This window comes from Vipera ursinii (assembly GCF_947247035.1).
Source record: "Vipera ursinii genome assembly, chromosome: 2".
Taxonomy (NCBI): domain Eukaryota; kingdom Metazoa; phylum Chordata; class Lepidosauria; order Squamata; family Viperidae; genus Vipera; species Vipera ursinii.
In genome coordinates, this window is record NC_139513.1 from 260,440,692 (window position 1) to 260,453,608 (window position 12,917).

Below are 12,917 nucleotides of genomic sequence, written 5' to 3' on the forward strand. Positions count from 1 at the left end.
TCCTAGAAGTTAGTCTGATCATACTTTAAAAGGCTACAAGCATTTCTCCTTTTACGAATTTCACAGAACAGTGGAGTTTATCTAACTAATAAGACTGCCTGTGATTAAAAAACTTTATTTTTTGAGCAGGGGAATGGGTACCAATCTCTGATCACCTGCTCAGCAATCACGGATTGAATCTGCTGAGAATTTGAGTCTTATCAGCATTTCATATAAACTCTATATCCCTGATTTAAAGGAAATGGCATTTTAAGGAAACTTTTAAAACTTGTTCAGACAACAAGGTTATCCATTTGTTATGGTGGTTAACAGTAAATAATATTCAGTAGTTTACCTTTCACATGAAGGTTAGTGTCTCAATACTCATTGCTTCTTCCTTCCTGACACATTAAAATCTTAACCTTCTTAAAGATCAATTTCATATTCTGAGGTTAGTCTAAGACAGGGGTGTCAAACTTCTGGCCCGCGATACGTCGCGCGACATCACGTGACGTCGCGAGTTTGACACTCCTGGTCTAAGAGTATTGAAGTCTCTTTTCACTATTTTTTGGTTCAGACATCCTTCCAGTCTGTTCAACAATAGTTATAAAGGAAAATGCTTTGGGCTTCTTTTAGAATATCTTTTTACAACTGCAGTTTTTCTTGTTCCTCTCCATACAAACACAGTTGAGACCAGAAGTTCAGTTGTAAGTCATTGCAGTTGTAGTTGTTAAGTGATTGATGGGTTGTTAAGAGGAGTGCCTGAGTGCCTTAGGTACAATACAGCAGTAGGTAGAAGCCACACAGTACAGCAGTAGCAGAAGCACTGGGTCTAGGCTTGAGGTAGTGACTTAGGGCCTTCAGCAGTCTGAGCCAGCTGCACTGCCCCAAACCTTGACTTCATCTCTAGTGCTACAATGGATAAAATGATGGATACGGAATTACATAATTTATTTTGTACTTCATCTTCTGAAGACAATATTATCATAATCTTGAGAGATCAAGATGCCCCTGCTTTTATGATTAGCTCATTAAGGTAGCTATATCCTCATTCTTAAAATGGTGATTTCTTTCAGGCTTACAAGAAAGCTTAAAAAAAGACATGACTGCTTTAAAGAGATGCTTATGTTCTGCATGTTTTAACATATCTATACATATTTCTAATATTTCAAAGTATGTAAAGATTTAGCAATAATTTGCCAGCTGCATTGGGTTTCAGCTCAATAGGTAAATTATCTGAATTAGGTAGGGACACACAAACCCATTACCCAAAAACAACACATTTAAAGAAGGATTTTCTTATTAGTAATAAACAGGATTGTTTGATAAGCATTTTGCGTAATGAAGGAAAAGGATTGAGAAATAATGAGCTACTATATGGTTTCTAATTTGACACTGGGTCTTTTTTTTCATAGGCTGCAGCTGATGAATACAACAGATTGAAGGATATCAAATCAGTAAGTGGTTTTAATAACTGTGGTGGCAAGACTCAGTTTAAGAAGTAATTTTAAATGTTCATTGTTGAATCCTTATTTACATTTCAAATTATTTAGTGTATTTCCTTACTCATTCTTCATCTACAGGCTGCTATGTGAGCTCCTCATCATAACTCCTGTTTAATAGCAGCTTCCTATTTCCCAAACACTTGAGATAGATAGGATCATCTTGTGGAAACAGTCTTTGGACCTGCCAAAGAAGGCAGAGGCACTTTCCCCAGGGCCAATTCTCTTGTCTACTAGGATTTTATGACACCAAACCTTAAATAAGTCAAAGTGAAGAAATTTACTAGGCAAATTTATATTAATCACAGTGATTCAAGATCTAAGAGTGCATATACTGATCACAGCAAATCTTATATAGGGTTCAGAGAGAAAGGCAGGAAAACAGTTTGATCTTCTCATAAAGGAGTTTGTAACTACCGTAGTAGGAAATGCAGATGGGTTGCCTTAGGAATTCTGAGTGTCCTCCTGTTGGGGACAGAATATTCTTATTCCTAGGGCACTTTGCTTAACAGTACAATTGCCATGCTAATTGCTGTTTGTTGTTATTTTAAGAATTGACCCTCAATCCATCTCAGATAGGGAAAGCTGTTATCTGCATCCTTAAGGGGGAGGGATGGTGGTTGTAAAGACCATCAAAGGCTTTATGGTTCAGGGAGGAGATGCCTAAGGGAGATGATTTAAATGTACAGAAAAAGCTGCCATAGTTAAAGAAATAGTGATAGACCTTGTATCAACAGAAAGAGAAGACAGGAAATAAACTCAAAGGTTCAAGTGATGGAGCTAATGCAAGTAATGATATTAATTCTAATAAATAATAGAAATATAGGCTCAATATGTGGACCAACTTAAAAAATTAATAAGGGCTCATCTTTGCCTCTATATAATGCTAAGGCTGAGGCTTCAACTCAACCCGGCCAAGACTGAGTGGCTCTACATACCGTCATCTCGTTTAGTCCAAGAGGTTCCATCTTTGACTATAGGAGGAGAGAAGTTACCTCCCATTGATAGAGCACGCAATCTGGGCGTCCTCCTAGATTCACGACTCAGTTTTGAAGATCATATTGGAGTCGTGGCTAGGGGGGCATTTGCCCAGATTCGCCTAATATACCAATTGCGCCCCTTTCTGGACCGAGATGCCCTACGTACAGTCACCCACGCACTCGTTACCTCCCGTATAGACTACTGTAATGCTCTCTACATGGAGCTGCCCTTGAAGACCACCCGGAGGCTTCAGCTGGTGCAGAGTGCAGCTACACAGGTAGTGATGGGAGCACCCCGATACTCCCATATTACACCCCTCCTGCGTGAGTTGCATTGGCTACCGGTTGCCCTCCGGGTGAGATTTAAGGTGCTGGTACTTACCTTCAAAGCCCTACATGGCTTAGGCCCGGGATACTTGCAGGACCATCTGCTGCCGGGAACGAATTCCCATCGCCCAGTACGCTCACACAGAGAAGGCCTCCTCAGGGTACCGTCAGCTAGGCAATGTCGGCTGGCGACCCCCAGGGGGAGGGCCTTCTCTGTGGGAGCGCCAGTCCTATGGAATCAGCTCCCCCCTGAGCTTCGGATGGCCCAAAATCTCCAGTCCTTTCGCCGCGGCCTCAAAACACTCCTTTTCCACCTGGCTGACCTGGACTGACAGGCATTTTAATTATATTTACAATTTTTAATTTATTTTTAATTTATTTTTAATTTATTGCACAGATGATTTTAATTTTATTTTTATCTTAATTTCTGTACTACTTATATGTTTTGTTGTTAGCCGCCCTGAGTCCTTCGGGAGATAGGGCGGGATATAAATCCCATTAATAAATAAATAAATAAATGTAAAATTAGCTCCGTATTCAGTACAACAGTTAATAGTATAGTGTTTCTTTAAGATATCAGCATAGCTATGTCTTCTCAATTTCTGATATCAGAACTACAGTAAACAAATATCTATATTTGACACTCGATCAGTGGGTGAGGGGGTGGGAAGACGTTTGGAGAAACACGAAAATGGCATTAAAAAAGCCTATTTGCTGTTGAACCAGTTCTAAAGCACCCCTGCCCAGGGGAGCCCTTTGTAGGGAGCTGTATTACTGCAAAAGAACAAAAGTGAGGTCCTACATGATCATTTATACAAAGGGATTCTGGTGTATCTTGATGACATCCTGATATACAGTACGAATATGACTGACCATATGTATATATTTGACTGACCATATATACATTTGCTTACCTCTGTCCCTAATAAATGTTGAGAGTTCTTAATGCCTGGCCTTGAGAAAACAAAAGTAAGACACAAGAAAGTTCATACAGATCACTAATAGCAGTAAGCAGACTTCAGGTTTGTAAAATCTGTCAGCCAGATTTCAGAGACATAAAATAAAATTAAAGGCTGAGAAATTATCAGAACTAGATGGCAGTATTCCAAACACAAATTCAATCCTGTATACCCTAAGTCTTTCTTATTTCAGTAATATAATTTAAATGAGTCAATTTGTTGTTACTCTAAATCTAATAGAACCTGGCCTGGCTTCATCCCACTGTTGATTTATAACGTCCCAGAGAACATCTTGATCCATTATGATGGAATCCTATCCCATTAATAAAAGAGAACTGTGCTTTATTTAATATAGCTGCTTAATTTGATTTTTAAACTGAAATTTTGGATCTATATACTTAACAATTCCATAAAACAAGCAGGAATTACTTATCAGGCTGTAATATGTAAGACTGTAAGATTCTAAAAATTGTAATGTCTCTTCTTGGATGATGCAAATTAACTTACAAGTTTTTTAAGAACAGAGCTTATTAATATATATTGCTTGTTTTAAGGCTGTACAATGCTTTGGAATCAGTTTGGAAGAGTGTTTCACAGTGCTCAAGACCACAAATAACATTTATTAAAACAACTGAAGCGGGTTTGCCCAGTTCTAGAAATAGACCCAGTTGCTTCAATAATTCATAGCATATGCTGCTTTCATGTTTCTCTGCATTGTGAAGAAGCCAAGTAGAAAGACACATTGTCTTTTAAGTACCATTTATGCTATTATGGCTGTAGGAAGTATAATTTCTTAATTTTGAAATATAGGACAATTTAATTTTATTACTATTCATTACTGCCATGAAAAAAATGATCATTTTCATGTCAAACTTCATTCCTGGAGATTTCATGGACACATAAATGTTGTTGTTTTCTTGACAACAAAATAAGAGTAATTTTTCATTGTGTACTTTGGTGTGTTTTTTGACTTCCCAGTAGCCCCGGGATACCCTGGTGATTTCTTAATCAAGTCCCACCTTACTTAGCTTTTTTAAAAATCAGCTATAATTGGCTGGCTCTTGCCATCTGTGATTATTTTTATGGAATAAAACAGGAGTATTAGTTACATTAATGTATCTTGTATTCTTAACATTAAATTTTACAATTTGACATTAATACTGCTTTGCACATTGTCCTTAGTCCGCAGATTATAAGAACCGAAAAGCACACTGCAAGATGCTGAAGAGTAAACTCTCTCATATCAAAAGGATGGTCAGTGATTATGACAGTCGGAAGTCATAACAAGAAGGAAACAAATCAGTCTGCATAAGAATGCTAATTTTCATTAAAGCTGGGATACCTTTGTGTTGGACAATAGTGGGAGAGATCCTTTGTATACTTTTATATACTTCATAATAATATTTGTGCCATGTTTACCATGAAATAAGAATTCAGTATATGGGATCTTTTATAGTTTTACTGAGTCAAGGAATTTTGATGACTTATGTTTTCAGAATCAACAGTGGATAGGTTGAGCTTTTGCTTTTCTCATCTTTGCCAATTCAGCATATTACAGTCTTAATTTCAGAAATATTTGATAAATGTTTTTCATTACATTTATAGAATATAAGCTATGTCCTTTATCTGAAACCTCTGTCTTCCTTTTTTTATTCTTAACCAATTTTATATATCTAGGCCACTTGTAAATAAAAAAAACTAGCAGGCTTTACTTTTAAATGGCATCTAAATGGGCCCATTGTTGATCAGCCAGTATAATATATTTTTACTGACAATGTGAAACTGAATGTAAATTTATTCTGTTAAAATCTCCTTGTATTTTAAGTATCATTTTATTACAGAAATATAATTTTAGTACTAGCATATTTGACTTGACTGTCCAGTTTGTAACTATTAACAAAAATGCCTGTATGTAATATTTGACTATATAATCAGCTACAATTCTATACAAACTTAATGGGAAGTCCAAAATCAATGCGGTTTATTTCTGATATTGTTGGCACAATTACCTGATCCTTTTAAATTGCCAAAAAATCTAGACTGCTCTGTAAAGACAGATCATATTATGGCCAAATGACAAAACAGAAGTAAAAGCAAATGTATTCACATTATAAGTAGTCCTTGTGTAACAACCACTCATTTAACAACTTTTTGAAGTTACCATGGTGCCGAACAAGTGGTACTTTTAACCAGTCCTTCAGGTTCTGGCTGTCCCAACACCCCTATAGTCATGTGATTGCAATCTGAGTGCTTGCCACCTGGCTAACATTTATATGGTTGCAGTATCTTGCAGTCCTGGGATCACCATTTGAAACCTTCCTTGCCAGCTTCCCACAAGCAAAGCCAATGAGGAAGCCAACAGAATAGGTTACAAGTTTCTCTGGTAAGTTGCTCATGTCCTCCCACACTGGGCAGCAATTATCCCCTGGCTGTGCCATGTTCACAGCATAGGCCCTCCCTGTCTGCTTGCAAACTGTGTGGGACTTGCTTAATGATTCTTCCTTTCCACTTAACAACAACAATGGGGAGTAATGCGGTCACATGGCATCGTTCTTTACAATCTCATTGGTAAGCAATGGAAATTCTGGTTACCATTGTTAATCCATGACTACCTGTAATATATTTAGTGTTATAATATAATATGTTAAAATATATTAAGTAATATAAATTTTTACCATGAAAGCAATTACTATAAAACAAGAGAACCTAACTTTTATACAGCTAATACTCTGTTAGTTTTAAATATGGGCACTCTTGACAATTTTCTCTGGTGATGATTGAGTGTTGGTGCTGTTATCGAAGCCTGCTGGTGATGGAAAAATTATAAGCACTGAATTGAAAAACCAGATGCATTCATTTTGGCTGTGTTCCACTGATGTACCTCATGAATGGAACTGGGGAATTTATTTTCTTTTGGTTTGTCCCAAAACTACTTGATTTTAGGTTTCTGACAGTGACTGCATCTAGAATTCTTTTAGATTAAAAGGTGGGGAGAGATGCTGGAGAATAAAAGGAATACATGCCATACAATTAGCAGAGGTATAAGATGAATCTAAACTATTGGATTGCAAACAAGTTTGATTGTAGAACCATAGAGTTGGAAAGGATGCCCGAAGTTATGCAATCCAAGGATCTGTTGGACTCTGTTGCAGGGTCTGTTGAACCATGTTTTAAAAGATTCATTGAGACTAGTAAGATTCAGTCATGACTAATAAATCCCACACATCGAAATGTAACTAAGTTTGGATTCATCTACTGTACATTTATGTAAGGATTGTACTTTTTTTTTTTAAAAAAATCACTTTTTCTTAACAATGGAAATTGTGATTAAAAATATGTGACTAGAATGCAATACGTACATATTGAAAGACTAGATTTCATTTTGTAATTTGTGATACAGTGTCAATAAAATTCAACTTTGTCAATATATAAACAATCAAATCAAGTGTTCTGTTTCATAATATGTTCCATTCTGAAGGAATTGAAGTTCCATGCAAAGAGAGACCACGCAGGCACCAGCTTCACCCATATTTACCCCATAGTTTTGGACTATTGCAATGCACTCTACATGGGACTACCCTTGAACAGTGTCCGGAAGATTCAGTTGGTGCAGACTGCAGCTGCACAACTCATGTTGGGTGGCCTTATACTTGCTTCATGAATTGCACTGGGTGTCAGTTTGATCCTGGGTCCAATTCACCTATAAAGCCCACTTTGTCCTATCACATCAACCTGCTGCACTTGATCAGGCAGGGAAGGTATGCTACAGATTCTTTGTCAGTCAAAAAATGTCCGCTGGGGGGATTTAGGAATAGAGCCTTCTCTGCTGCTGCCCCTGCATTATTATGCAACATCCTGCCCCAGAGGCTGGCCTTCTGAAAAGGGGTCAAAACTTGACTCTGTGGCTTGGGGGCAGGGCACAGAAACCACACAACCATGGGGCTGACTGGCCCCATGAGAAAAAACCCCCCACCTGTATTAACATTCTGCTAGACCAGGGGTAGGCAACCTCGGCTCTTTTATGACTCGTGGACTTCAACTCCCAGAATTCCTGAGCCAGCAAGTCCACGAGTCATAAAAGAGCCGAGGTTGTCTACCCCTGTGCTAGACAGAAGTTCCCTGAGGATGGGCTCAAGCATGAGTTCGAAAGCTTGGAGGACTAAACCTCTGGTCTCAGTGACCGACCCAGATTGGGTCCTGTATTAACTAATGCTAAATGCCTATCTTGGATTATTTTTTTTACACTTTCCAAATGTTATCATTTTTAATTTAAAAAAATATTAACATTTTAATGTTAATTTTATATGTTTATATATCTATTATATTCCCTCTCTGAGGGAAATGGATGGTTTAGAAATAGGAAATGTAAATACAGTTTGCAGGTCTACATGGTGTTCTCAGTGCAGTTCTCCTCTGTTCTTTTCCTCCCATTGGGCCAAACAATATTCCTTTTTGTTGGCCAATGGGAAAGCATGAAAAACAGCAGCCATCTGGCTCTTTATTCTTCCCCCTTCCTTGCCCCATTCATCTTTCATGATGGGGGTGGAAATGCCCCATCCTATGGCAAACTCCTACTCAGAATAGCCAGGAGAAAATGGAGAAAAATCTATCCAGTAAACCTTAAGGTTTCCAGGGTATCTCAGCTTCATGAATCGAAGGGTGGAAGATCCTGCCGCAGCTCCCAAAGCAAATGTGCAAAAGTCTCTTCACAGCATTTTATTTGGAGTACTTGAGCCAAATGTTAATCAGTTCGGTTTGCAAAAACATTTGGAAGTCCAACAGAGCGCAAACACATATGAATATACCACAGATCTCAAATCAGCCAAGCCCTTGCATGTGGAAAAATTCAAAGTCAGCACAGGTAAAACTTACAGATAAGCAGTGCTTTTTTTGTAAAAGAAAAAGGTGCCGGAACTCACACATGTCATACAACCTGCCTTGCCTACCCTACAAGGTTCCATCCAAAAAAGGTGCCGGAACTCCATTCTGAGCGTTCTATGAGAAAAAAAGCCCTGCAGATAAGTAATGCTGCTTGTTTTGCTAGAAGAGATGAAAAGCTGTTGGCATTTTAGATGAATTCAATTAGCTGGTTTACCTCTTTGCAGTGCTTTTTTTAAAAAAAAAAAGGTGCCAGAACTTGGCGGGCACAGGAGGTGGGGAGGCGGGGGGTGCTGCTGTGGTCACGGGTGCGAGGGATGTTGGCAGTGGGCTGCCCTCTGGGGCTGGAGCCAGCATGGCTGGTGTTGTGGGAGCAGCAGGGCCCCCTCTATATGGCGGGGCTGTGTGGGGTGGGCGGCAGAGGCAATGCAGGCCAGGCAATGCAGGGCGGCCACTTAGGCGCACAGGGCGAGGAGATGGTGGTGCAGGTCCAGCACCAGGTAGACCACCAGCCTGGCTGACACGGGTGAGCACAAGGAAGGAGTGCACATGGACTCCGCCGAACCCACTTCCCACTCCTTGTCCTCTCTTACCTAGTTGAGATGGTGTAGTTGGGCAGCAGGGAGGGATGCAAAGTTCCTGCCTATTCGCCTTCACTGCAGACAACTTGCCGGTGCAATGTTTGCCAGCCAGGTCTTTTGGCACACTCAGCAGCAATTCCTATTGGCTTTCGAAAACCAATAGGCTTTCGAAAGCCAATAGAGGGAGTAGCATAGCTTGTGCAAAAGCTTTTTTGAGTGTGTGCAAAAAAGGTGCTGGAACACCATTCTGAGCGTTCTATGAGAAAAAAAGCCCTGCCTCTTGGAATCAAACTGATGCCTGGGGTGCCAATGTGTCCATAGGCTTTGCTCTTGGTGCAAGCCAATTTCATTGTCGCACTAAGTTTATGTAACATTTTTAAAAATGTTAGAAAGCTAACTGCTGCAAAGGGTCTTGTACATTGTATTTATTTCCTAGAACTTTTGAATTCACACAGATTCCAGAAATATTTTTGCAAAATAGTAAATCCATGCTAAGAATGTTTCCTTGCCAAGAAGAAAGACAATACAAAAGGTAAAGAACATCTTGGGTGTTTGCAGGAGTACTTTATCCTCTTTATGTGGTGTGTGTGTATGTAGCTGTGAGTACATCTAATATGTTTTTAATATGTCTCCACCTCTTCAAAATTTGATGAGCTCAACTTCACAGATGTATCTATGGTATATTCTTGATTTCTTTTAGGATCATCTTCTCTAGGTTGCTGGATTTATGTGTAAATGAGATTTGTAAATAAATCCATGATAAGACTTATACTCATGTATACACTTAACATGGAAGTGTGTAGGAACATTAGGTTTAGTTTCACTTCTGGACTATCTCAAGTTTTTTCATGAATGACCAAATTAGAGATCTAGAAAAATTCATCAACTCTTTTCTTTGTGAGAAATAACCAAGACTGTGTTCAAAAGCATTATATTGGGGAACAAATAAACTAGGAGAGGACCAGGTTGAGCCCAAGGGAATGTTCAAACACATCATCACTTTGGAAATCCTTCATGCCCACAAGAGATCTAAATCCAGCCCTCCTTGAATTTGGTTGACTCTTATCTACTATCAATTTACCTTGACCATTAGTAGTTCAGATTTTTGTAGGGAGATAGCATGGAATAAACTTGAACTCATTTGAACAACCCTGGTTTCTGATTTCTTGCACCTACAGAAATGTCCTTAAAATATTCACCTGCCAAATTGGAAATGCAATGCTTTATCAGACCAATTTGGTAGCACAGCTTGGGCCTCTATTACCGGTAACCCTGAAATGTATATTAGTCTGCTCATTTGATAAGCAATTGGCCTTGGAGTCGATTCCTGGAGATAAAGTGGAATTAAAGAACTGTTTAAAAGAATTTTTAAAAAGATATTTCATTAGAGTGTCACTTGCCAACATGTAATGAAGTAATGAACACATGTTATCACCTATTCTCTGAAATGTTCCTCTTGAGATCAAGATGGCCCCTATTCTGTTATTGGTTTGAAGAGCTAGGAAGACCTAACCCTTCACTTGCAATCTTTTATCTTTTCTTGATTTTCTTTTAATTTCTTTTACTGTATTAACAGCTCAGATTTATTAAGGCAAAATACAAGTTTAATAAATTATTACATACTGTACAAAGAGGGTTATTAAAACTATGTATGTTGAAAAAAGATGGAAGAAAAAAACTTCAGAAATATGTACCCTGTCTGCTTTAGATAAAATTAATCCAAGAGATTGTGCATCTCAGTTTCTGTCTGTTTTAGCTACTACATATATTACATATAATGAACTGAATATTGTTATAATTGCATTTTTGTAACTTGTCTGCAACGTATATATAATTTGAAAGCAATCCACAATCTCTTTAAAATTAATGGGAACAGGTTATACAAGGAGAATAAAGCTCAGTAAAGCCTAAACCAATTTACACTAATTATGACATGAACCATAACAAATATTTTGGTATTTTGTATATGCAGTCCATTTCTTTTAAGCATTTGATACTTAAAGGTAAAGGTTCCCCCGCACATGTGTGCTAGTTGTTTCCAACTCTAGTGGCTGGTGCTCATCTCCATTTCAAAGCCGAAGTTTGTCCGAGGATGTCTCCGTGGTCATGTGGCCGGCATGAGTAGACACCAAAGGTGCACAGAACGCTGTTACCTTCCCACCGTAGTGGTCCCTATTTTTCTACTTGCATTTTTACATGCTTTCGAACTGCTAGGTTGGCAGAAGCTGGGACGAGTAACAGGCACTCACTCTGTTACGTGGCACTCAGGATTCCACCCGCCAAACTGCCAACCTTCTGATCGACAAGCTCAGCATCCTAACCCACTGAGCCACCGCATCCCTATTTGATACTTACCTTAATGCAAATCTAGTTATCTTTAAAAACCTACTTCGTATGTTTGTTAAAACCAAAATAGTTTATTTCTGCTGTTGTGGAATTTTGGGATCTGCAGATTTATCCATGATCAAAATTGAATATACTGTATATTCATGTATTTCCATTGGCTCAAATAATTTTCTTTAAGATTTTCTGAACAAATGAAGTAAACACTAGAACCACCAGCTATTCTGATTCACAAACTCATTCAAAACTTTCCTTTTACATGTTACAAGGAATTATCTCTTCCTAGAAGAATGTTTTGTTAAAGCATTAAGTTGGAAACTTATCTGATTAAGAGTAATGTTTGATGTTCCTCTAGTGAACTAGGCCAATGATGGTGAACCTTTTAGAGACTGAATGCCCAAACTGCGACCCAAAACCCACTTATGTATCGTTGGGTGCCAGGTGGGCATGGCCCATAGGGTGGGGGAGCCCAATTCCACTTAGGGTTAGGGTTAGGGCACCATGAACTCATAGAACAAAATGGACAATGCCAACAAACTCAGAGTGTGTGGGTATGGTTAGGAGGGTGCTTACTTTTCTAGGCTGCACTATCTGTGTTTCCTGGTAAAGTACATGGGAAAATCCCATTGGAGGAAAATTACACTTAGCGTTAGGGTTAGCTCACCATGAACTCATAGAGCAAAATGGACATCACCAACAAACTCGGAGTGCTTGGATATGGTTAGGAGGACACTGACTTTTCTAGGCTGCCCTATCTATGTTTCTTGGTAACATGTATGAGAAAATCCATTTGGAGGAAAATTCCACTTAGGGTTAGGTCACCATGAACTCATAGAGCAAAATGCTTCTTGGGGGGGTGTCTTTTCTAGGAAATTAAATGTAGAATAGAAAAGAGAAGATTGAATTCCTCACCCAGTTTCAAACACACTGTTCACAATTGTGCTGGTTAGTGCTTTTGGCCCTTGGTTGCTAGTAGCTTGGGCTGGTCGATGCAATACGGCCAGCCTTTCTCCTGTTGGGTTAGAAGGCTTTCCCGAAGACGAATGGAATGGCCACAGCCATTCCAGAATTGCTGGAGCACCCTTCTTTCTTCATCGCCTATCTGGGGCAATTTAGACCCATTTAGGATCCCCAGGCAGGGTGAAATTAGCAGTGGGGTGCAAAATATCTGCAAGCCTGCAAGAGGTTGGTACTGCAGAAAACCGGAATTCTTCTAAACCAAACCCTTCCTATGTGCACCCATACAACTGCCTTAAATTGACCCCCTCTATGTCAAGCCAATTCAATCCTACAATCAGTTGCACCTGCAGAAATCAGCTGTGCTCGACTTAAATGCTCCATTAAGGCCTCTATGTATTTACGCAGCTA

At 39.0% G+C, this 12,917-nt stretch overlaps 1 protein-coding gene across 2 annotated transcripts in view; it reads left to right on the forward strand.

Moving 5' to 3' along the window:
* The window catches only part of OCLN (occludin), a 33,597-nt gene extending 26,424 nt beyond the window's left edge, over positions 1 to 7,173 (forward strand). For both annotated transcript variants that reach the window (XM_083355525.1, XM_083355526.1), the window contains exons 8-9: positions 1,395 to 1,436; positions 4,930 to 7,173. In XM_083355525.1, the coding sequence (XP_083211651.1) occupies positions 1,395 to 1,436; positions 4,930 to 5,031 (144 nt within the window). In that variant the 3' untranslated portion in view covers positions 5,032 to 7,173. The remainder of the gene's footprint in view (positions 1 to 1,394; positions 1,437 to 4,929) is intronic.
* Positions 7,174 to 12,917: the final 5,744 nt, after the last annotated feature.